This window comes from Chrysochloris asiatica, unplaced genomic scaffold, assembly GCF_000296735.1.
Source record: "Chrysochloris asiatica unplaced genomic scaffold, ChrAsi1.0 scaffold00207, whole genome shotgun sequence".
NCBI classification, from domain to species: Eukaryota; Metazoa; Chordata; class Mammalia; order Afrosoricida; family Chrysochloridae; genus Chrysochloris; species Chrysochloris asiatica.
Genome location: NW_006408725.1, coordinates 4,728,885 through 4,755,687, shown reverse-complemented (window position 1 = coordinate 4,755,687; position 26,803 = coordinate 4,728,885). Strand labels below are relative to the sequence as shown.

Sequence of the window (26,803 nt, the reverse complement as noted above, 5' to 3'; positions counted from 1 at the left end):
CATAGCGACCTTATGCACAGCAGAATGAAACACTGCCCGATCCTGGGCCAACCTCACTACTGTTGCCACGCTTGAGTCCATCGATGCTGCCACTTTGCCAATCCATCTCGTTGGGGTCTTCCTCTTTTTCTCTGACCCTCCACCTTACCAAACATGATATCCTTCTCCCAGTGACTGGTCCAACTTCATCTCTCATACTTCAGACATATTGTCAGGAGGGACCAGTTCCTGGAGTTCATACTAGTACTCTGCAAATATATCATCCTGGCTCCTCATCACTCACAGAATGAAATAAAAACTTCTTTCCATGGAACAAAAGACTCTTCAGGAATTAGCTCTTTACCCACCAATCTGACCACATCCTACATCACTCCAGCACTAGCCCAGTATCATTCCGACTCCTTCTCTGAGCTCGTTTGTTATTGCTGCTGAAGTTAAGTACCTTTGAGTTGGTTTCAACTCATAGCGACCCTGTATAGGGTTTCCAAGGAGCAACTGGTGGGTTTAAACCACCAACTTTGGGGTTGGCAGTCCAGTGCTGATCCTACAGCACAACACCAGGATTCTTTTGAGCTCATAACAACCTGAAAACTATGTTAGTATGTGTTAGGGTAGTTTCCCCCACATATACTCATAGCTGATACTTCCTCTGTCTATAATATTCTTTCTATCTTTGTCCAGCTGTGAAAACCCATATGTTTCTTAAGATTCAACTTTAATATTATCTCCTTTATGGACTACTGCAGTAGAAAGTGTAAAATTTAAAGTCCATCTAACAGAGTTGGACAGTCCTGGTGTGGTGCTGTAGGATAAAGCACTGGACTGCAAGGTTGGTTTCAACTGCAAGGTTGGCAGTTTAAACTCACCAGCTGCTCCTTGGAGACCCTACACAGGATCACTATGTATGCCACCATGCTCCCAAGTGTAGAATTATTGTTGTAAGTGCCGTTGAGTCAGTTCCAACTCAAAGCGATTCCGTGTAGGGTTTCCAAGGAGCGGCTGGTAAATTTGAACCATCAACCTTGAGGTTCAAACTAGCCTTGTAGTCTAGTGCATATACCTTTAAGAGCCATACCAAGACTCCAAGTATAGAATAGCTGCTAAATAAATGTTTGAGGGGTGGGGGGGAAAGGAGAAGGAAAAGAGGAAAAGAGAAACAAATGAATTTTGCAAGACTCTTCTAGATGTTATGGGACATACAAAGATGAATAAGGAACAACTTCCATCCTAGAGGACCTTAACACCTAGTGGGGAAGTCGACCCACACACATCTCATGATACATTATAATACATAATATAAATGTTAAGTGCCATCGAGTCGGTTCTGACTCATAGTGACCCTGTATAGGGTTTCCAAGGAGTGGCTGGTGAGTTTGAACCTCCAACCTTGAGGTTCAAACTAAACTTGTGGTACAGTACATTATCCTGCGGTGCCACACCAGGGCTGCAAATACTATAAATAATATGAGGGTAAGTCTAAAAAGGATTGCTACTAGGGTTCCAGTTCATACAGGCACAGGTTTATTCCACACGAAGTGTGTACAAACATGTCTGTGAACAGTGGATTGTTACAGATAAACTTGTCTTAATCTGATAGCTGTTGTTAAGTGTCATCTAGTTGATTCCGACTCATAGCAAGCCTGTATAGGGTTCCCAAGGAGTGACTGCTGGGCTTGAACTGCCACCCCTGTGGTTAGCAACCCAGTGCTTACTCCTACAGTGCCAAAGCAAGACTCCTGATGTGATTGTTGTTGTTGTTGTTAAGCGCTGTCAAGTTGGTTCTGATTCGTAGCAGCCCTGTATAGGGTTTCCAAGGAGCAGCTGGGGGTTTGATAAATCAAATTTAGAAATTCAGCGTTCATCCTATAGTAACACACCAGGACTTCTAATTGGGTCAGGGTGCCTTTAAAAAAAAAAAAAAAACAGTCTAACCAAAACAGTGACTTCCAGGGGAATCTGCTGTGTCAGTCAAATTCAAGACAGAGATCAACTAAATAGGTTTTGGTGACTGTTTCTTGAAATTCCAAAGGGATCATCTTGATAGATTTTCTCAAGGACACTGGAACTTATTAGGAAGTTTTAAAAACTTGAAAACTGCATTGGTAAGAAAAAGGCCAGGAAAGTTGTGCAAGGAAATTTTTCCATAACAACAGGGTTTGTTCTTCAAAAGTAACAAGGGATGTCCTACGAGAATTTTGTTGGGAAATCTTATCCCTTCCACCCTACAGCCCTGATCTTGCCCCTCCAGGCTCCTTTTTGTTTCCCAAACTCAAAGAACATTTAAAAGAGACAAGATTTGAGTCCCTCAAGGATGCCAAAAACTACCATTTTGACATGGTATAGATTAAAGAGTGCAGAATTCTTGAGGGAAGGGTTGTTGTTAAGTATTGTTGAGTCATATCTGACCCATAGTGGCCCTGTATAGAAAGGGTTGTTGTTGTGAAGTGCTGTTGAGTCGGTTCTGACCCATAGCGACCCTGTATAAAACACCAACCTTGCAGTTCAACCGGCTTTGCAGTCTGGGGCATTAACCCACAGTGCCACACTAGGACTCCTCATAGACAGGGTTGTTGTTGTTAGGTGCCATTGAGTCAGTTCCGACCCATAGCGACCCTGTACAAGGTTTCCGAGACTGTAAAACTTTACGGGAGCAGAACACCTCATCTTTTTCCCACGGAGTGGCTTGGCTGGTAGTTTCGAACTGCTGGCCTTAAGATTCGCAGCCCGATTCGTAACCACTACGCTACCAGAGCTCCTTATAGAAAGGGTTAGAGAGGTGAAAAACATACCTTTAGAAGTATACAGCCCTAGATAGAGACATGTCAAGGAACAATAGCTTCACATCTTGATATTTTTTCTTAATAAAAGTTTCTATGATTTTGTAGTAATATCTTTTGACTTACCCTCACATAGGCAAGGAAACCCAGAATCAGAAGGGATTGTTTTATACTGGGAAAGAATAAAACTTTATGAAGGTGGAGAAGGGAGTGTGATCAACATTACCCTCTCCAGGTTTCCTTCTTGACTAATTTAAATCTCTAGGCAAAAGGGTATTCCCGGATACATTGTTCTATTGCTCTAAAATTATTTATTTTGTTTATTATTCTAAAAGTATTCATTTTGCAGGCCAACCTCAGGACATAAAAAACACCAGAGACAGGAAGAAAGAGGTAGGGATTTAAGAACAGAAGTAGCTAGCATGATTAGAGAACTGTGGTAATTGGTTTTTGTTGCTGGTTGTGTACCATGGAATCTGTGCTGACTCATAGTGACTCTGTATAGGGCTTCAGAGGCTGTAAATCTTAAGGAAACAGAAAGACTCATCTTTCTCCTGCAGAGTGACTGAAAGGTTCAAACTGCGGCTCTTACAGTTTGCAGCCCAGCTTCTAATACACTATGGTACCAGGGCTCTTTGCTATGGGAATTACCATGGGGAAAAGAACATAAGAAAACAACTTCACAGTTCTGCTTTAGTTGGTGGGATGGAAACAGCCAAATTGAGTTTTGTTTCTATGGACTACTCTCAGCTGATGGAGCTCCGGTAGCATAGTGGATACGAGTCGGGCTGCTAACTGCTGGTCAGCAGTTCAAAATTGTCAACTGTTCCGCAGGAGGAAGGTGCGGCTTTCTGTTCCCATAAAGATTTACAGCCTTGGAAACTCTACACCGGGTCACCATGAGTTGGAACTGACTCTCCAACACTTTTACCTGAGCCCTAAGGGATTGTGTGTACCTTCACCCATGCATTCTTCTAACCTATGCTCTGGTGGCTCCATAGGACACAGACAACTTTCTGCTTTTGATACTGACTTTTTCCTTTTTGTCTCTTAGGGAGTGCTTTTACATGAAGTCTCTGTCTCCTCACACAGAAAACACCTGCACAGTTTCTCTTCAGACCTATCCCTCAATTCAAGCATCTGTCACATTTTACTGTGTCTCCTGGTAGAAACATTGTTCCAACCCAGAAGGCCCTTTAAACTAGCTAAAGTCTCCATTAGTCAAAGGGGTTATCATGTGCAGGAAAAAAGTCTCTCAAACTCAGACTAAACAAAGATATACAAACAATAATTTATTTAGGAAGACAAGACAGATTGGATCCACCCATCTCATCAAAACAGTAGCTGACCACTGGGAGACAATAAAACCCCTATAATCTGACTTTCAGCAGATTAAACACTTGGGGGAGCATTTAGCCAAGACTCTCTTATTATTCCAAGTTTATTGTACTGGCTAAGAGCATAAGTTCGCATCTGCTTATCTGTGTTCACATTCTAGTTCAGTCACTTCCTGGCTATGTAGCTCTGGAAAAATTTCCTCAACTACAAGATGAAGAATATTACCTATCTCATTGAATTATTGTATTAAACAGATTTGCTTTATGTAAAGAATTTACCAAATCGGTAGCTATAAGTTGAAACCGACTTGACGGCACCTAACAACAAAAGCTGCCTAAAGCATCAGCTAGAAACTGGATTCTGTTCTCATGTTGCCCATTTGTAACCCTTTTGAGTACTAGCCCCAGTCTGAAACCTAAAATGGGATTTTTGAAAACAGTCTTCTGAGATGTAGTGCCTTTGGGGAAAGAAATATGTGGTACCAAGCTCCCACAGCATGAGTTACCTGCACTCTGGCCTCAGTGAGGTTCACCCTGCGGGCCAGGTCTTCTCGCACAAAAGCATCAGGATAATGTGTTCGCTCAAAGACGCGCTCCAAAGCCTGCAGCTGGCTGCTGTTGAATGTGGTCCTGTTTCTCCTCTGCTTTCTCTTCTTCTTCTCCTCTGAGTTCAGCTGATCATCTGGAATGAAAGAAACTGATGATAAGGACCCAAAATCACTTTGACATTCCCAATCAGCACTTCTTTATATATACCTACAGTAAGATATATATTACTTCATTTGCTCATGCCTGTCTCACAGCCAAATGTCACTTTAAATATGCAAATATGGATGCAAATTTATATGTCAAGAACTCCCAGAAGTTTATAGGCTTGCTTTTTGCTTCGAAATCTGGGGCCAGAACTAATCTCTTAGAGAGACACATCATGTATTCTCCTTCAAGCCTGTTGTTAAACAGGGTTAAAGGAAAATCTGAGTTCTGCCAATGTTCCCTGAAGTTCTCCAGAGATGGGAGAATGGTACATCGCTTTGTACCTTATTCTCCTTAGATAATATATATTCATTCATTTAGTTTCATAATTCAACAACTATCTTTTAGTTCTTCCTCTCCCAGCACATGCGTGCACATGGGTATAAATTCAGAGTGAGAAAGGTGAAATCATTTGCAAACCAAATTTGAAGGGTTTCTGTCTTACCATGAACACTCCTAGAAGTAATTTCTACCTACATTCTCTCAGGTACCATGGTTTCAGGGTCCTCAGCCTAGATCAAAGTTAGTGCTGCACCACCATCTGCCCAAGCTAACATTAGCATGGAACTCACCCCATGAGGTCCCAAAAACAGGGAGCCAAACGGAAAGATCCCTGAAGCACTTAGGAATTTGGAGAATTACCACCCCAAGTTTTGCCTCTCAAAACACCTCCTTGGTTGTCCTTGAATTCCCTCGAAGCTAATAATGCAGCCTGTCTGTGGAAGTCAAGGAATGGTGTACTCCTGTCCTGCCTCCTCTCTTTCCACCCCTGTCATGAGTGATGGCAGTATGATGCTAAGCAGAATTCCAGCTGTGCTAACACCTCCATCAAACCGTCCCCCTGAGGCCTATGCCACTTACAGGGCCTATGCATCTCTCAGAGATTTACAACAGTCCACATCACATGTTCATTCTGGTGAACTTACTTTTCCAATAGTCAGACTCACACCAGAAAAATGTAAGAAGAAAGGAGAGCTTGACCACTTTCTCACATTTCATAGAGAACACTTCTCAACCACTTTATATGTGAGGTCTCCTAATCCTGAGTGCAAACACTCAACACATTCAACAAAATTATGAGCACAAAGCATACTGTCCTACCTTAGCTGCACTATTATTCCTATTACACATCGAGGGTATGTTCTAGATTTCGGTGTAGATTCAGAGTGAAAGGCTATTGCCTAGGGATGCTCCTAGCCAGTATCTCTCAGTGACTGATGATGGAAACCTCTCAGTTCTGCTATCGGGCTCACCCAGATCCCTTCTTCCTCAATACTGCTTCACCAGGAGCCTCCCCCTTGGCACACAGAATGGAATCAGCATACTTCCCCTTGATATTGAAAGTGCCCTGCCATATTAAATGCTTGCTGAATATGTTCCTGTAGAAAAAAATCAGAGGATCTCAACTAAATTACTCCATTCAAGAAGCTGCTGACACTCATTCTCTCTGCTTCATAACAAAGCTGAAATTGACTTCTCTTGGTTTTCACATTTGTGATCTATCTCAACTAGAAGCCTGCTTTGATGACACTTCTATGACACTCTTAGTAAGAAAGCCAGATCAGCGACATCTTGAGAATGGAACCAATCAAATCATCATGATTTCTGAGATCTATCAAGGTCTAGAATATTCCAACCAGCACCACTGATTATATCACTATTTGTTGTTGTTAACTGCCATTGAGTCAGCTCCAACTCATAGCGACCTTGTGTGTAACATTGACGGGTCCTTTGCCATCTTCATGATCATTGGTATGTTGGAGTTCATTGCTATAGCTGTTATGTCAGTACATCTTGTTTAGGGTTTTTCTGATTTTTTTTTTTTTTTTTACTTTAAAATTAGCTTACAGTAATATCAGCATTAGAATTCAACACCTAGAAGCAACACCTTTCAATAGTTGTCTTGTATTTGTACTCTCGTTTCTTTTTAACTATTTGGAGACATTCTTGTCTCCATTTTCATTTCCAAGTCTTTTTTGTCTGCGGTTCTATGTGTTTTGCATGTTGAGTCTTTGTAGACCATCCAGGTCTTTGCAACAGCACCACAATCTGAATTCCATGACTCAGTTAGACAGAAGTCTGAAAAACTCCTTGGCCTTCCATACCCACCCCAACTGAGACCAATTACAGAGACTTTAGGCTATTATTTTTCATCACAAAAAGGAAATCCCTTATTAAGCCAGTCCCATGATTTGTTTTCTTCTCTCAAAGAAAATTCTTTCTCAGGTATAAATGCTCAACTCTAAATCCTTATATTGTTTTGTAAGCCGGTTTTTACTTACACTGCCAAAGTATGATGAAGACCCAGAATATGTTACGCTTTCTCCTTAGTACCACAATCTGCCTACGTAATTTCTCAGTAGTTCTTTGAAATCTTCTACTGTTCACTCACATCTCACTGACTGTCCACCATAAACCACCAACTCCCCTGACATGGGAGTAGGGAAAGTAGAGCATTATAGTTTATGACAGGATATAAATAGCTATGATGACCTGAAACGGTGCCAGCAAAACTTTCCCAGTGAATGTCCATGTTGTTTTTAACAAATGAAAACACCAGTCCAGATCATTTTGAAGGTGAGAAAAGACATGCAAATAGGAAGGGTCCAGGGAGTCTGGATCTGGTAAACGTCCTTCGAAGTACAAGGATAATAGGAAGAGACAATGAATGGGCAACTGAGACAGCTTGAGTGGCAGCCCTGAGGCTTGTCTGTCTTTGCTCACTGTGAGCTCCCTGTTTTCCTTGAAGAGCACAGGAGAACAGAACCCAACACAGGATATACAGCAGCACTGGAGGAAACATAAACATTGTAGAGGTTTACAAATGCAAGGCCCATGATAACGTTTTTATCAGATTCTATGCTCTGGTTGAATGCAGGGGAAAGAAAGCAGTGTATTTTTATCATTACAAGAGGATCATCCGCCTTATAAAAGCAACTTCAACAAAGGTTGATTTGGAAGCAGGCTATCTAAGGATGATGCTGTTATCCTTACCTGCTGTAAAATTTATTTCGACTCCTACAACCCCATGTTGACAGACTCGAACTGCCCCGCGGGACTTTCTAGTTTACCATCTTTACGGGAACAGATCACCAGGTCTTTCTCCACTGGTGAATCTGAATCACCAACCTTTCTGTCAGCACCCGAGCACTTAACCAAGAGCTACCAGAGCTCCTGTTTTTAACTCAAAGATGCTAACAATCAAATGAACATCGGGAAGCATTTCATTCTTTGGAATTATGAATTGGGTAGGGTTCACCAGGCTGCAGATATCATGGGGAACGTGGAAGCGTTCTTATCTAAGTCATAATGTTTCACATCCAAGATAGATTGATGTATGGATTTTGTGGATTTGTTATTTTATCGATGATCAAGTAAATTGCAAATTTGTGACTATTGTTACTCTTTTTAACAAAAACAACATGACCTTATGAACAGTATATTCTCCCTTAGATTCATGAGTCATTAAATATGAACACCAAATAAAACTGAAGATACTATCCAATACACTGCCCTTATATTACAGATGAGGTGAAGAAGACGAAGCCGACTAAGCAAACATTGCTCAAAATCACAGTGCACATTTGTGACTGAGTCACAACTACAATCCAGAACTCCTCATTCCATTCCACTCTTCCATGCAAATGATAATACATATGCTGTTCAAGAGAGGAACAAAGACTTACCAGAGGCCTATATAGAAATCAAGGCCCAGGAATACTTATGGGCAAAACAGGTTTTTCCATACGAGAGAAAATCAAGAATGTCTAAGAAAGAATCCTGTATATCATATATTGTCATTCCTACTAGAACAGCTACAAAACCTGGAACTGTTTTCATCTAAAGCAGTGATTTTGATACAGTGTTCTTATATTTTTATTTCATTGGTCTCTATACATCCTTACTTTATCAACTGCATATATGCTGAGTTATTTTAGCATAGTAGTATATCCAAATCAAGGAGAACTGGTGGTGCAGTCAGCTAAGTGCTCCGCTACAACAGAAAGGTTAGCAGTTTGAACCCACCCAATGACTTCACAGGAGAAAGCCCTAGGGATCTGCCCCAATATTACAGCACAGAAAACCCTATGGGGCAGTTCTATTCTGTGACATGGAGTCTCACAGACTCAGAAACAACTCTATGTCCCTTTCTTCTCCCCACAACCGGAATGGTATTTCTCTTTCATTTTAGGACACAGTTCAAAATCTCTGTTTCCTAAGACACATCTCAAGTTTCACCTTCTCTATGAAACTTTCCTGATAGCTCTAGTCCACACTGATCTCTCCATTAATTCCTATAACATAATTTAGTATGGAAACCCCAAATGGTGCAAAATCATTAGTGTGTTGTACTGCCAAGCAAAAGGTTGGAGACTAAAGTTCACTCAGAAGTGCCTCAGGAAAAAGTCTTGCCAATCTACTTATGAAAAATTAGTCACTGAAAACTCTAAGGAACACAGTTTCACTCTGACACATATGGGGTCGTATGAATTGGAGTTGACTTGATGGCAAGTAGTGTTATTTTAGCCCATAAATCAAATGCTTTTTAGAAATTATGGTGTAATTCTTTCTACGTAAATGTTTTGTCAGTCAATACATTTACGTATATCTATAAAAAAGAAATGAGTCCCCTGATAAATTAAGTGACAATAATATTTGAAAGAGTTTGAGTTGTATTATGGAGTAGAAGCAATCCAAGAAAATTAGAATCTTGATGATTTATCTAAAGTTTAAAAGCACCCAGTAATTTCTGAACTCCCATTATTCTTTTTAACAATGCTTAGCAAATAACTAGGTTAATCTGAGGAGCTGTCTTCTCTGGATAATCTTATCTGTTGTTATTGTTGTGTGCCATCGAGTTGGTTCTGACTCATAACCACCCTGTATAGGGTTTCCAAGAGGGACTAGTGGGATTGAACAAACTTGTGGTTAGTATTCCAGTGCTTACCCTAGAATAAAAATATTCTTTTAGTGTTTTGTTTTGAAAATAGACTAGTCATCAGTTTTAGAGATGGAATAACCATCGTGGTACTGACTCCTTTGTAAATGCAGGGATTGTTGTTGTTAAGAGCCATTGAGTTGGTTCTGACTCATAGTGACCCTGAATAGGGTTTCTGAGGAGCGGTTAGTGAGTTTGAACTGCCAACCCTGCAGTTCAAACCAACCTCTGGGTCCGGTGCTTATCTTACAGAGCCACACCAATAGTTCTTCATATTCACTTCTTCTAAGAGAAGCAGATGCACAATAAATTAATGGCTTAAACAAATTTAACACATATAAGAAATCGGTGCTGCTAGAGATAAGATGTTTCTATTGGCTTTGCATGCTAGAATACCTATGAAGGCAAGTGATCCATGAGCACAAGGTAGGATTGCCCCCTGTGCATTCAAATATGAGTTAAACAAAACAATAGCTCTGTCTTTTACTCTAGCATGAAATTCACTCTGACTCCACATCTAGCTGCTGACGTTGCACTGTAGGAAAGATGGAGAAGACCTAGAGAAGCGTCATCCCCAAACTGAGGACCAGGCAGTGTGTAGTGATCCTTCCTCATTTAAACCCTCTACTCAAGGTGAGGAGTCCTGGTGTGGCACTGTGGGTTAATGAACTAGACTGCAATGTTGGTTTGAACCTCAAGGTTGGTGGTTCAAGCTCACCAGCCACTCCCCAGAAACCTTATCCAAGGTCGCTGTGAGTTAGAACTGACTCAGTGGCTCTTAACACAACTCAAGGTGCAGGCTTCAGTCAACTTCCAAAGTCCCTGACTGTGGGAGCAGTCTTGCAGATAGCCAATTCAATGCTGAGCCAAATGTAATTTAAAGGTAAGGCAAAGGCATATTTTAGGAATCAAATCTGAAGAAAAATGTGTTTGCTATCCCTGAGTCACATCAATTTGGGGAGAAATCTGATGCAAGAAGATAAAATGACAGCTTCAGTAGCAGAAATTGACCACCACATCAAAGCTCGTCATATGCCTCTCGGTTGAAAACAGGACAGGCAAGCGGATCTAAAGTGTAGCCCGCCGATCATTTTATGGGCATTGAAGAATGTTTTCAAAGCAACTTATATTGCACAACAGCTACTTACTTTAATGGGATTTGTGTGGTACAGGCCCTGTAACCTTTGGAAAATTGAAGGGCAGTATAATTGCAAAAGCCACTAAAAACTGTTTAGCTTTTATTGCAAAGCCTATGAAAAGCAGCAAAATACAGCTGTGGCATTTATTTGAGTCTCTTTGGTTACACTTAGACTCAACTGCAATTAGGACAGTATCCGATTAATACGAGCCCTGATAAACAGCACAAGGTTCACTTAACTGGGATGACTGTGAAAATGCAGCCCAAACTTAGGGCATCGCAATGAACCAAACCAAGGTTAGCAGCACATCCACCTTCTCAACCACATACCTGACCATGGAAAGCCAGCAACTGTCAAGAGTGGCAAGGTCTCTACCAATACAGATATCCAACTGCTCTGCTATTGGTCAACTTAGGCTGCACTGTGGCATTACAGTTGCCAGACCCCAAACTTTATATGTTGATCTTTGATGTGTGTATCTTTTCCTTTACTGTCCACATGGTATTTGTTGTTGTTAAGTGCTGTCACGTCAGTTCTGACCCACAGGGACCCTGTACAGAGTTTCTGAGGTGTTTACTGGTGGATTTGGACTTGAGGTTAGCAGTCTGGTGCTTATTCTACATTGGCCCACCAGGACTCCACATGGCACAGACATGCTTTATTTTCAGTCAAATATTAGTCTGAATCTTAGTAAATAACATTCAAGAACATTAAATGTAATTTGGGGAAAGACATGGTCTTCCAAGAATGAAATGCTCAAAAAATTGTATAAGCATATTAATTTGAATAGATCTGACCAAAAAGACTAGTCACTGGCTCTGTGTAAGCCACGATCATTCTTTGTAGACATAGATCAAGGTTTCACTCTTTCATTATAGCAAATTCTCCTTTGAGAATCAGAAAATACTGAAGAATTTGAAGTACTATGATATGAATTTGTACTTCTTTCTGCTTCTTGGTTGCATCTGTTTCTTTCAACTCTCCATGCACTTACACAGAGCCAAAAACATGAACACAATTCCCACTTCCTTACCTGTTTTCATTTTCTCAATACATTTTCCTTAAAGAACTCCTGATTAGAATTTCATGAAATGCTAAACTTATAGCAAATATTTCCATGCAACCCTATCTTCAAACGTTGGCTTTTTTCTGAGGTTACAGAGATACTTTCTCCATGCTTCTATGTTTCCATGTAACTATCTATTTTAGACAACCAATCCAAAAAAAAAAATGTTGGGACTTCGTTTAACCAAGGCTCTTTGTAAAGCTCAGTAAATACAAATTAATAGTCAGACATTTTATTATAAGAGTTGAGTTACTGAGCAAATACTTTCTTCTCTTAGATAAAGAAAAAAATTGGGCTTCAGACATAAAACCCACTGCCACTAAATCCATTCTGACTCATAACTACCTTATCTATATAGGGTTTCTAAGACTGTAAATCTTAATGGGAGCAAAGAGCCTCATCTTTCTCCCAAAGAGTGGCTGGTGAGTTTGAACTGCCAACCTTGTGGTTAGCAACCCAATGCCTAACCAGGGCTCTTTTTAGAAATACAAACTACCCAAAATTTCTCACCGATTTACTCATTTTCTCACCCGCTTCAGGATACACACAAAAAAAGGTAGGGAACACAAATCTTTGTACTGGACCCAACTACCTCTAACTGAAGATGGCTGCAGTAGAGTCTAGTGGAAAGCGAACTGGGTTGGGATCAGAAGGACCTGTGCTACTTACGGAGTGGCTGGGAACAAGGCACACTAATTCTCTAAGCCTCAGTTTCCAAAATAATCAAACAGGAATAAGACTGCCCACTCCCACAATCATTTGAGGACTAATGAACTAGGCTATGGCACAAAAAGGAATTTGGCAAGTGGTGGGATTTACTGCTAGCATGGCTGTGGCAATTCCTCCTACTCAAAAACTTTTGTTGCTGTTTGGTTGTTTCCCCTTATGTTCCCTGCTTGTTGGTATTAAGACTTTTTTTAACTGAATAACTGGAGAAAGTGAGAAAGCCATTCAAAAAATGTCAATATGGCTTTGCATGGCTTGATAGAGAATATAATTGTGATCTAGGAAGCTGAAAGAAAGGATAAAAGCTTTAAAAACCAACAAAAGCTGAGAATTTAAGTTGTACAAGAAAATCACATGTAGGTGTTTCTCCAAAAAGCACCATTTGAGACACTTTTCTGCTGTTTACCTTTACCTTCATACTCTCTAACAAGCCTATTTTCCTGTCTAAATTCAAATTTTAAAAAGAAAGATTCAGAAAGCAAGTCTATTTCAGCACTCAAAGACAAGCAAGCAATTGGTATCCTTAATAAGAAAGCTCACTAGAAATGAGTTAAATAAAAAAAAATAATAATAAATTAGAGAGAAAGACAAAATAAGAAGGCAAATGATGAAAGACAGATTATGACATTTCAATTATTTCCCAGTAAGTTAGCCTCAAGTTGTCAAATTTGGTTGCCATGTGTATACGTGTATAAAAACATGGAAGTTGGATCATATCTCTCAATATTTGTTCAGTGACGTTTTTTCTTTTTTTAATGTACTTTGGTAAATTCCAAAGAGATTTTTAAAAAATTAAGGAAAGCAAAATTCTGACAGAAATTATAAAGGTTTCCTAAATGTTCAGTATTCAGATGTGTGGTCTTCTTGAAACTGCATCTTAAATAGGGGTACGGACAGAGGTCTAGATAAGGCATAAGCTCTTGCTTTCCTCTGATGATACTTTCCCTTTGTAGTAAGAATGTTGTCATTGTGTAAAAGACACAGCCATCTTGACATTACCAGTAGAAACTCTTATCTTCATAGTAGGCTACCTCTGCATGTCTTTTGTATATGTGTGTGTGCAATTTGTATTTTGAGAATAATTTTTAATTCCCTAATTAAAAGTAGGTTTTTAAAACATTAGTACTGGAAGCAAACATCAATAAAGGGTGTGCACATCACTAATGAGTAAGTGTAGTTCTTGGAAGGAAAGACGTGATGGAACAGAACCTTCTGTTAACGACCTGGACAATTATGAGGTATTTTAACTCCTGAAAATATATGCATGGCTTGCAAATTCTTATCATTTTTCATTTCGAGTTAAAAAAGAAAGAGAGATCTATCCCAGAGAACACTGTGGGGTGCAAAGACATAGCTTTTCATTACAAGAGAGAAGACAAAGATAATTTTGCAATACTCAATAAAGTAAATGAAGCCCCAGGCAGTGCAAAGGGTTAACATGCTCAGCTACTAATGAAAAATTGGGCAGTTCAACTCCACTCAGAGACAACTTGGAAAAGGCCCTAGATAAGACTCCTTCCCAAAACTCAGCCATGGAAAACCCTATGGAGTACAATTCTACTCAGACACACGTGGGTTGCCAGGGGTTGTCGTTAACTTGACAGAAACTGGTTTTAATGGAGAAATTACAGCTCCTCTCAGGTGTTACTCTGGTCTTTGATATGAAACTAACTCATTTGAAGAACAAAATGTGCTGAAATGACCAACATAATAAAACAAAAAACAGAACCAAAAAAAACCTTATGTTTAAACATTGTTTAAGTGAAAATAATTTAACTTTTTTTTTTTTGCAGTTTTTTTTATATTCAACAGATTATGCAGTTCATTTCATTTCAACAATTACAATCCCCTCATCCTTTGTCCTTCCTGTGACTTGTGTTTCCATCCCAATTTCCTTCGCAGCCCTTCTGAATACTTTCCTTATGTAAATGCTGCCTTTTCCATCTTGAATGATTGACTGTTCCATGGTGAGCACACCTCACTAAGTTGTTATCCTTCCTTTATATTTATATACTACTTGGCTGAATATTGAACCATGAGGCTGAGTGTTGTTCAAGGCCTGAAGGGTGACCAAGGACTATAGTCTCAGATTCCTACAGTCTCTTTCTAACCAGTAAACCTAGTCTTTTTTATATTTTGAGCTTTGTTCCACATTTTCTCTCATTCTATAGAGGGCCTTCTAATGTGATCCCTTTCAGAACAGTTAATAATGGTAGCCAGGCACTATCTAATTCTTCCGGTCTCTAAAAGTCTCTCTTAAGAACAAGAAACGCCAAAATGTCAGCAGTAATTCATATTTTCACTTTTTTTTTTTTTAGCAATGTGCCACATTGCAACATCTATCTACATTTCCATTTTCTTGTCTGTAAAATCAGCAGTTGTTTATGATACAAATAAAATATTCATTTAAAATAATAAAATGTAACGGCTCACTATGCACATTTCTATATATTTTGTTTTAACTTCTATTAGGGAGACCTGTGGAAAGGCCTTTGCATTGGGAACCCAGAAGATTGGATTGTAATCTGGGGGGATGACAGACTGACTAGATCTGTGATGTTAGGCTCAGGGTCCTTACTAACAGAAGTACAGGTTGGATTAGATAAATAAAGCCTCTTTCAAATCCAGCATTTGGGGATTATAGGATTGGTTTTTTTTGTTTGTTTGTTTAAATATTTTTAAATACCTGGTATTGTTAAGTGATGTTGAGTTGGTTCTGACTCATAGTAACCCTATATAAAGTTTCCAAGGAGTGGATGGCAGGTTTGAACCACTGACCGTGTGGTTAGCAGTCTAGTGCTTATCTTACAGCACCACACCAGAACTACAGAAAACATTTAGCTCAATGAAATATTGCATAAGGACTGATATATTATCCATGCCTCAGACAAGCTTGAGTAATTTTATTCCTCCCTGTCTATTTCTATTCTCCAAATAGAAATCAGTAGAAACCTTAATTTTAAAAGAAATTAGCTTACCTTTAGCCTCAAATTCTGGTCTGGTGCTATAGGATAAGCATCGGACTTCTAAATACAAGGCCAGTGGCTCAAATCTTACCAGTTTCTCCTTGGAAACCCTATACAGCAGGGTTGGGGAATGTCTGGCCTGTGAGCCATATGAGGCCCATGAAATCATTTGGTCTGACCCTGTAAAGGCAACTGAAGTTCCAACCATCACATTGTTTCTGTTGTTAAACACCATCAAGTTGGTTCCAACTCATAGTGACTCTATATAGGGTTTCCAAGGAGACGCTGGTGGGTTTGAACTGCCAACCTTGTGATTTGCAGTCCAGTGCTGATCCTACAGCACCACACCAGGAGTCCGTTAGGGGTGAGATAAATATGTGTTCAAATATGGTGGTGTTAAGTGCCATCAAGTCAGTTCCAACTCATAGTGACCCTGTATAGGGTTTCCAAGGAGCAGCTGGTGGGTTTGAACTTTTGACTGTGGTTCACAGTCCAGTGCCAATCCTACAGTGCCATACCAGGAGTCCTGGCTAATTTTTAAGTTGATAATTTTGTATGGCCTGCAAATGTTATAAATTTTGGCAGCAAAATGGTTCTCCAACCCTGCTTTTAGAGTCCTGGCATGGTACTGTGGGATAAAGCACTGGATGACAAGGTCATTTTGAACCGCAAGGTCAGTGGTTAAAACTCACCAGCTGCTCCTTGTACATAAATTTGAATAATAGTGGTATTAACTGGGCTTCCCTGTAGGCACATGGATATTATCCTATCACTTATAGCATTGTAGCTCCTTGTAAACCCTATACAGAGTTACTATGAGTTGGAACCAACTAGCACTTAATAACAACAGCAACATAACCACAAATTAGTTTACCTATTGGCACTACAGGATGAGCACTCGACTGCAATGTCAGTTTGAACCATAAGGTCAGTGGTTCAAATCCACCATTCGCTCCTTGGAAACCCTATACAGGGTCGCTATGAGTTCGAACCAACTTGACAACACTTTACAACAATAACAACATAATCACAATACTGACACACACACAAAAAAAGGAAAGATTTCTGAGATGGTTATTTTTATCCTCTAAATTTATTAACCGGAAATGAAAATAGCAGCATGCTCTTTTTCGTCTACCAGCATTGACCTCCTAACCATGGACTGGTAACAGTCGCCTTACTACAAACACTGTCTATCTTGACCACCTAAGACTAATTCCAAATTTGTGCCACCAACATGGGTCAGATGTAATCTTCACCTGCACATCCTCTTGCTGGCACCTTATTCATTCACTTGAACAAATATTTATTAACTACCTTCTACATGCTAGACAAGTAAATGCTTTGAGGGATACAGAGAAATATTACATGTAATCTGTCCTCAGCAACTTCATAACTGATGTGAGGAAATACATTATAATTACTTGAAAAGTAAAGTAACAGCAGAAAAAAAGATTCCATCAGGATCGGTGTCCATCAGGGTCAGCAGTGGACTGGAAGGAGGACAGAGCCATCGAAGAGGGTCAGAAGACATAATCATCATGAGATTGTCTCTATCGTACTTGGAATTTAGAGCCGTTTTAATTACACTGTGGTTTGTCACTCCAGTCACCCTATTTTAACTGTGCTGCGGCTGCTGACTTAAACATATTTTATTTATCTTTTATTTATAGTCTTCATTGACCTTATCTCTAAATATAGTGAGTTATGAGTTGGGCTGATAACTGCAAGGTCAGCAGTTCAAATCTACCAGCCACTCCACAGGAGAAAGACGAGGCTTTCTGCACCTGTAAAGGTTTGTGGCCTAGGAAACTCTATACAGGGTCACTATGAATTGGAGTTGACTCCATGGCACATAACCACCATCCGTATCTGGAGAGTAAGGTGGCTCTGTAGGATAAGCATTGGACTTTGAACTACAAGGTTGGTGGTTTGAGCCCTCCTCAAGAGAGAGATGAGGGTTTATACTCCTAAAAATATTTATAGCCTTGGAAATCCTACACAAGGTCGCTATGAGTCGGAACCAACTCTACAGCACTTAACAACAGAACACCTATCTAAAGACTCCTTACACTGATGGTCCTTCTTCTCCAACCCTCAGTTTACTTGCCAGTTCTTCACTAGGACCTTCTCTGACCATTGACCTGAAGTAGCCCTTCTCTCAATATAGCTTTATAATACTTGGTGGTGTGGTGTGCTGTGCAGTCAGTTCCGATTCATAGTGACTCTGCATAGGGTTTCCGAGGTTGTAAATCTTTACAGGAGCAGAAAGCCTCATCTTTCTCCCATGGAACCATTGGTAGCTTCAAACTGCTGACCTTGAGGTTAGCAGCCTGACTCATAACCATTACGCTACCTGAGCTCCTTAATCTGTAATTGGATCCTGGTGTGGCACTCTATAGGCTCAGCACTTAACCATAAGGCCAGATTGAAACACAAACTTGGCAATTCAAACTCACCAGCTGCTCCTCAATGGCATGCAACAACAACAAACTGTAGTTATTTATGCTGATTGCCTCAAACACTCTAAGACATGAGTGAATTGCTAACTGTGGTGTCCCAGTATCTGGTACCAGTGTCTGGCATATTACAGCCATTGTTTTTAGAAAAACTAAATAAATATGTTAACTGTACTTGGGGATAATTTTGCACACTCTAACCAAAAGGTTGTTGTTGTTAAGTGCTGTCGAGTTGATTCCAACCCATAGCGACCCTGTGCAGGGTTTCTGAGACTGTAAATTTTTATGGGAACAGAAAGCCTCATTTTTCTCCTGTGGAACAGCTGGTAGTTTTGAACTGCTGACCTTAAGGTTCGCAGCCCGATTTGTAACCAATACGTTACCTGAGCAGTTGCAATATTCACACTCAGCCCCCAAGCTTGATCATCTTTGCAGGAAAGCACTTCTGTAAGGTCTTGTCACACAATCATTCCTGTTCTGAAGACTTGCCTTATTCTCCTATGTTGTTGTTGTTGTTGTTAAGTGCCATTGAGTCGGTTCCGACCCATAGCGACCCTGTACAGGGTTTCCGAGGGTGTAAATCTTTACGGGAGTAGAAAGCCTCATCTTTCTCCCACGGAGCGGCTGGTAGTTTCGAACCGCTGACCTTAAGGTTCGCAGCCCAATTCATAACCACTACGCTAAGTAAATTTCAGGAGCATGTGTTGTCCAGCTCTTCCATGCACTTCCTCTTTGCATGGCTTTTTGTCAGTAATCTTCTCTTAATGAGATTACAGCCTTGAACACAAAGTATGTAGAACAGAGCTCTATACAGCTCAGTAATCAAATCAGTGACTCCAACTAACCACAGTCCTATATATTGTAGAGCGTATCTGTGCTGCATAAGGTTTTCAAGGCTGTGACCCATCAGAAGATCACCAGGCCTTGCTTCTGATGATCTTCTTGGTGGATTCCAACCACTAACCTTTTGGTTGTTAGCCAAGCACTTTAACTTTTCTACCTCCCAGTGACTCAACCAGTGCTCACTACTAAGTATGATAATGATGAACTATATGGAAGTATTGACCATCTTTGACTCCAGCCAAGTCTTGAAAGACATGACCAGCTACAGACAGCCATCTCTATGTTCCCACAAATACACTTCAGGTTGTATTCTCTTCTAGTTAGCTATTTACAGACACTGGGCTTTCTGTTTCCTTTCACTGGCAAAGGAGCTTGGGCAAAAGCCTTGAGTAATTCATTCTCCAACATACAGGAACATTACTGCCTGTCAACCACACCTTCCTTAATTATATGGTGATTTCCTCTCCAGGGATATGTGACTATTTTAACTGGTAAGGAAGCTGATGTACTAAGATCACATCAGAAAAAGTCTAATTTGGATGAAACATCTAAAAATCCATGCGCAATAATCATATTCCACTGAATCATGTCCCCTGTTGTCCAACAGCCCTAAAGAGCTCCTTGTTAGTAGATGACTGTCTGTTGGGAGTGGAAACATATGAGTAATCTGTGTGTCATAGTGTCTCATGTCATAGGCACCACTTCCAGATCTCCATCATCTGCAAGTTGGCAAGAAGAACTCAGACTGCTCAACTCATAACAGGAAGAAGCCAGAATGGAGAAAAGACCTAATAAAAACTTTTATTGATGAAAAAGAAAATGATAACTATAAATAGAGGCTAACCAAGGATAAAGACTAAAAGTTTTTAGCCATCTTGTAGGTCGGTCTCCATCGTCTCTTTCCAACATGCCTTCGAGGCAAATCCAGACATTCTTCCTTTTAAATTCTTGGATCTTTTCTCAAGTTTTCCATATGAAGAATTTTCCTAATTTGAAATTGCTTTTTAGGAACAGAGTTGATAGTTACATGTTAAACCAGTAGCAAGAATAAACTGGGATGAGCTCCTCCTCAACTCCACTATAAAGCTTCCCCCAATCATTGATAGAACATTCATTTTGACAGTATTCTTTTTATTTTCTCAGCTCCTCTACAATTCCAGTTTAAATGGCACAGGATTTACTTAGTGGTTCAGGTACTTGGAAATCAGCACTTTCAAAAGAAGGTATCTTAGGAGTAATCATGAAGATGCTATGGACTCAAAACAAAGAAAAAAATAAATGGATCCAGTGAATAGGTGACAGATTTTGGTATATTATATTATTTTATAGGCACAGTTTCTGATACAAATCAGTTAAAGAAAGTATGTGCATAGTAACTGATATGGGTAAAGGCGGAATTTTCTAGGCTGTAGTTTTTTTAATTGTTAATGCGCTGTACTGCAAAGTTGGTTTGAACTTTTTGGTTTAGGCTCACCAGCCACTCCTAGGAAGCCCTATACAGTGTTGCTATGAGTCAGAACCAACTCAATGGCACTTAACAGCAACAACAATAAAGAGAAAGGAACTCTAATGGCACAACAGTTGAGCACTTGACTATTAGCAGTTTGAATCCACCCAGTGACCCTACAAGAGACAGACCTGGCAATGTACTTTCATAAGGATTATAGCCAAAAAAAACCCTACGAAGCAATTCTACTCTGTCACAAGGGTTCCCTCAATGGCACCCAACAACAACCAAAGTGAAGGTAATTTTCAAGGAAATCTGCCCCTTCCTTACATTCAAATGTGGATCCCTGCCGGGTTAATTCTATACTAAGATTCATAGTGGTCATGGTCATGTATCCCTTAAAAGCATCATTAAAGCTCTTCCTTTAATACAGATCTGTTTGTTTTGAGGGGATGCTGTTTGACTAGCTAGAAGGATGATCACAATTTCCTTTCCTAGAGACTTCCACTTTTAGCACGAGCCCTACAGTTTCCCAAGGCCATTTTCTGATTAAGCCAATATAACTACTTAGTATTGCCTCTCCTGGTCACCAAGTGTTATCAATATAACCTGAAAGAACCCATTTTTAAAATCAAATCTTATCTTGAATTAGTCATGAATTTGTTGTTAAATGCTGTCCAGTTGGTTCCAACTCATAGCAATTCTATTTAGGGTTTCCAAGACTGTAATGCCTTGTGGGAATAGAAAGACCCATCTTACTCCCTCTCAGTGGCTGGTGAGTGCAAACTGTCAATCTTGTGGTTAGCTTATCCTACAGAACCACAACATTCCCACAATTAATCAGCCCAGAGCAAATTTACACAATAGGGAAATTCCTCAAATTTTCAGCAATAAATATAAGTAAGAGTTTTTCCATAGAATTTTATCATCAATGCAAATTTATGTAATGAGGAGCAAAGAAATGCCAGTAATGAGAGGTCGGATGAGCTGGATCCTCACCTTGGGTGTAGTCCTAAAAATTCATGTGATTTTAAGAATGCTACTTTGTCAACATTGGTTTGCATTTCTCTTGTCAAAAAAAAAGGGCATGGTAACAGGTTCTTCTTAATATTTCATCTTGACTTAAAATTATAAATTTCCCTTCAAATACTGGACCAATAGACAAATCTATGCACTTAAAGGCATATATAGTAAAGAACAATATATTTATATACTAATTAGCTGCAAATTGGGAATCTAGGAAATGAACAATGGGTATTAAGTAATTATATGAATACACATTTTTATAGTCAAATCTTCAGTGTCCTTGATATTTCAAACGGCATTATGATGATCTTTGTGGATATCAGGGTATTTCAACATTTCATGGATGCTTATTTTCCATTAATTTTTTTTTTTTAAGGAAATTGTTTAGGTTTATCAGATATTCAAACATTTGAGATGAGAGCAAAGATGAAAGATTAACTTTTATAAAGTTCTGGGATTTTAAAATAATTTAACATTGAGAGTTAAGGCTGACCTAATGATGACATGTGAATTTGTGTGGTATGTGTTTATCAGTTTAGTGAATGCTCATTTGAAATGATAACAACAGTCTTATAACCATAAAAAATAGAAGCCTATCCAATTTCCTACAGAAGAAAGGGCCAATGGTCATATTGTGAATAATTTTATTGTTTAGACTCTGCATAGCCCACTAAAACTGCAGAGCACGATCATCATGACCTAATCCAATACCACCTGTATCTGGTAACTTGCTTTGACATATTGGTTTCTAAATAGGGGCTCCCAGACAATGACTCATGTAATAAATATCACTGCCAGTTGGACTCAGTTGTAAACAAAAACTGTATTTTAAATAGATACCTTCGATGTTTACAATTTAAATAAGCAGTCACCACCAAGCAGAGTATGTAAGGTTCCAAGTGAAGTCAATTACCAAGGTGTGCTGATAGATGCAACCAAGTACTTTATCAATGGGATCGTGAATTGCTGCATAATGCAAACATGAAGAAGAAAGTGACAAAACAAAAAAAATGAATAGGGTATATTACAAATGGATTGCTAAGGATGGATATTTTTCTTCCATCAAACTCTAAAAGTTTATACATTCAGGCCATCCCACCAGGACCCAAGTAATATGTGAAACTTTGGAACCATTCTCAGTATACATTTCAAAGTCCAGACCAAAGCCACTAAATAAATTTTATGGGTCCCTCCAGAAAAGCAGTTTCTTGTCAAAGCTGGAAAAATAATGGTGCAAAAGATCCAGTAACAACAGAACCTAGGTCTGTTAGTTAGATTCCAAGCTGATGCTTCTTCCAAAAGGAAAGCATCCAAAAAAACAATTTATTCCCCAGACTGAGAGTGAAAGTCTAATATTTAAGATTTAAAAAGGTTTGGTTTGTAGTCTCTTTACAGAAGAAAGATTAAGGTCACAGATCCATTGAAACAAATCTGTTGGCCATCAAGTATGTTTCAACTAAGGCCATTGTGAAGGTGAGTTTCTGTAGCTACATTGCCTGTGAGGGCTCAGGACAGGAGACAGGAAGATGTATGTCACTGGATTTTCAAAGTATATCTTGCTTCCCAAGGTCCCTTTACGAATACAATACAGTCTAGAAGGCAAATTTGTATATAGTCCTATACACTGACTGCAGAAACCAATGGTCAATAAATCAATTATGTCTTGTGTACCCTACTTAACCTCTGGATATGATGGATATTTGGAGTGTGGTTTTTTGTTGTTGTCTCAAGCCAAATGTTAACCACAGCTTAAAGATTTTTAAACCTCAGGATAAAGACTAGAAGTCTATGCTCCCCACTTTATTCTCATTGTAATTGGAGAGAGCAAAATTCCATTAAGAGAAGACAAAGTAATTGTGTTCATAATTTCTGTGGGTTGAGAGGTTGTGTTTATATGGTGCCTTTTTTGAAAGAACATAAAATACCTTACATATGTTATTTCAATTATATTGTTGTTAACTGCCTTTGAGTCAGTTCTGACTCATAGTGACCCTGAATAGGATTTCTGAGAGTTTAAATCTTTGCGGGAACAGAAAGCCTCATCTTACTCTCTTGGAGCAGCCGGTGGGCTCGAACCACCAACCTTGTGTTTTGCAGTCCAGTGCCCCTACACTACCATTTCATTTATATTATAAATTCCTTACGTATAAGAAAGGGGCAGTTAATATAATTTTAGCAAAAAATTATATTAATAATTTAATACAGTTTAGTGAAACTAAAGAAATGTAACTCCTATTTCTTAAATATACAAAGGAAATTAATTTAAAATTTTTACAATGGTCAATCAGTGGGTCCGTTATTTTCACCTTAATTAAAATTTTTGTTTTACTTTCCCAGCTCCTCTGAGCCATATTAACTAGTCTCTTTACTTAACTTTAATTGTACTAAGTGCATGTTGTTGTTGTTATGTGCCGTGGAGTCCATTCTGACTCATAGCAACCCTGTAAAGGGTTTCCGAGGCTGTAAATCTTCACGGGAGCAGAACGCCTCATCGTCCTCCGGCAGAACAGCTGGTAGTTTCGAACTGCTGACCATGAGATTAGCAGCCCGATTCGTAACCACTACGCTACCAGAGTGAACTTTAATTGCAGTAAGTGCATGAGTCGCTCAAATTCCGGCACTGCTGTGTTCTGTCACACTTTGGTTTTTTTTTTTTTTCTGCTGACACTAACTAGAAGACAAAAGCTGTTTGTCTGACAATTTCAGTTCTGACTCTCATTCATTGTCTTTGAGCAAGTTCATTTATTCTCTGTGAGCTCCAGTTTCTTAATTAACAAATGAAAGAAGAAAAAAAATCCTAAAAGTCCTAATAGCTCTGAAACAATTTAAAGGGTTGTCATCAGGTTCAAATAAGACGATTTCTCTAGCAAGACTGTGTATGTGCATAAGGCATTCTTATTATAAACTGTAGACAGAAGAAATATTTTGTGCTTTTCATATATACCTCTCAGGATCTAAATGTGATGTTGGGCCTGTGTGGCTTCCATTGTAAGTACTTAATAAATATTTCCTAATAAAAGCGAAGGAGCTCTGGTAGCGTAGTGGTTACAAATCGGTCTGTGAACCACAAGGTCAGCAGTTTGAAACTACCAGCTGTTCCGCGAGAGGAAGATGAGGCTTTCTGCTCCCGTAAAGATTTTTAACCTCAGAAACCCTGTACAGGGTCACTAGGAGTCAGAACCGACTCCACGGCACATAACAACAATAAAATCAGACTCGTACTCATGGTATGGCATTGTAGGAGCAGCACCAGACTGTGAACTATAAGGTCAGCAGTTCAAACCTACCAGCTGCTTCGCTCTAAGTAGGAACCAATTCAATGGCACTTAACAACAACAATAACAAATAATTATTGAGTACCTACTGTTTACCAGAAACAACTTTACATGGATCGTTCATTCAGTCCTCACAGCAACCCTATGCTGTTGTTAAGTGTAAAGTCAAGAGTTCATGTAAAGTTGTTGTTAAGTGACATTTGAGTTGGTTCCTACTCATAGTGACCCTGTATAGGGTTTCTGAGGAGCAGCTGGTGGGTTTGAACTGATGACCTTGTGGTTTGGAGTTCGGTCCTTATCCTACAGTGCCAGACCAGGACTCCAATGAGGTAGTTCTCTATGAGGTAGTACTGTTATAATCCATATATTGCTGATGAGGAAACTGAGGTTCAGCGAGCCAAGGGCAAGGACACAACTCTGACAATTGGCACCTGGTAGTTTGGGTCGGAAAAAGGAACTCTGGTAGAGTAGTGGTTACGAATCGGGCTGCGAACCTTAAGGTCAGCGGTTCGAAACTACCAGCCGCTCCGTGGGAGAAAGATGAGGCTTTCTACTCCCGTAAAGATTTACACCCTCGGAAACCCTGTACAGGGTCGCTATGGGTCGGAACTGACTCGATGGCACTTAACAACAACAACAGTTTGGGTCAGAAATGCTCTGCTTTACTTGACATTCCCACATCCAGTGATGCTGCAAATGTGCTTTGGTGTGTCAGAGGTTATGGAATTTCCTTCCGAAAAACTATTAAGAAAATAGGAGAAATTTCAAGAAGTAGCTAGGACTTGTGAAAATAATGTTGGGTATAATGTTAACCCAGAAACTGGAATAATTAGGCCGACTACTGTAAGTTCCATTCATGAGAGGTGTTTTCTTAGAGAAAGGTTTCTGGGTCCTCAATTTGCTAATGTTGAGAATTGAAGTTGGAGACTACAAGACATTTCTATTCTTTACCCCAATCAACTAGGTACAAATTCCTGTCAGCACCATGGAAGCATAAATTGGATCATGCAGGAGCCAATGGGAAGAAGATAATTGCATAGATCTAGTACCCTTCCATTACATTCAGCATCATAAATCACTGAACTGCCACAACCTCAGCTTTCTGGAATCTCCAGCTTGTTTAAAATACTCTGCTCTTGCCATTTATGGGAGAATCATATTTTTCTTTGTTGTAAGTACTATAAAAATATAATTTTAAATGTGTTTGCCCTTCAGAGGGTGCTTATTTGATAGAACAATGAACAATATGAGAAAATAAGCCAAAAATTGTTACCGTCTAACATGAACATGGAAAATCATCTCTAGAACTAAGGATTTGAAAACGCACTGGTGATGGTTGTACAACGTGATAAATGTAATCGTTTTTGTTGTTGTTAAGTGCTGTTGGTTCAACACATAGCGACCCTGAATAGGGTTTCCGAGGAGCGGTTGGTGGGTTTGAATTGCCGATCTTTTAGTTAGCAGTTCAATGCTTACACAACAGTGCCATACCAGAAAGCCAATAAATGTAATTAATTCCACTGAACTGTACATGTAAAAAAAATGGAAGTGACAAATATTTTGTTATATATATATATTCTTAGCAAAAAATCTTTTTTACTTTAGTTAGGTAGTACGCCCCCGGCCCTCCCTTTTTTTTTTAAGTCCCTGGCTAAACACACATGGTTAAGCACTTGGTTGTTGTTGTTGTTAAGTGCCGTGGAGTCGGTTCCGACTCATAGCGACCCTGTACAGGGTTTCCGAAGCTGTAAATCTTTACGGGAGCAGAAAACCTCATCTTTCTCCCGCGGAACTGCTGGGAGTTTCGAACTGCTGACCTTGCGGTTCGCAGGCCGATTCGTAACCACTACGCTACAAGCACTTGGTAGCTAACATAAAAAGTTTGGTAGTTCTAACACAACCCAAAGCAGCTCAACAGAAAGCACTAGTGATCTGCTTCCAAAAGCAGATCTTGGTAGCCCTATGGAGGTCTTGATAGCCCTATGGAGGTCTTGATAGCCCTATGGAGGTCTTGATAGCCCTATGGAGGTCTTGATAGCCCTATGGAGGT

At 39.6% G+C, this 26,803-nt stretch overlaps 1 protein-coding gene across 2 annotated transcripts in view; it reads right to left on the bottom strand.

Moving 5' to 3' along the window:
- The window catches only part of PRRX1 (paired related homeobox 1), an 88,355-nt gene that overhangs the window by 14,714 nt on the left and 46,838 nt on the right, over positions 1–26,803 (bottom strand). For both annotated transcript variants that reach the window (XM_006872638.1, XM_006872639.1), the window contains exon 2: positions 4,621–4,796. In XM_006872638.1, the coding sequence (XP_006872700.1) occupies positions 4,621–4,796 (176 nt within the window). The remainder of the gene's footprint in view (positions 1–4,620; positions 4,797–26,803) is intronic.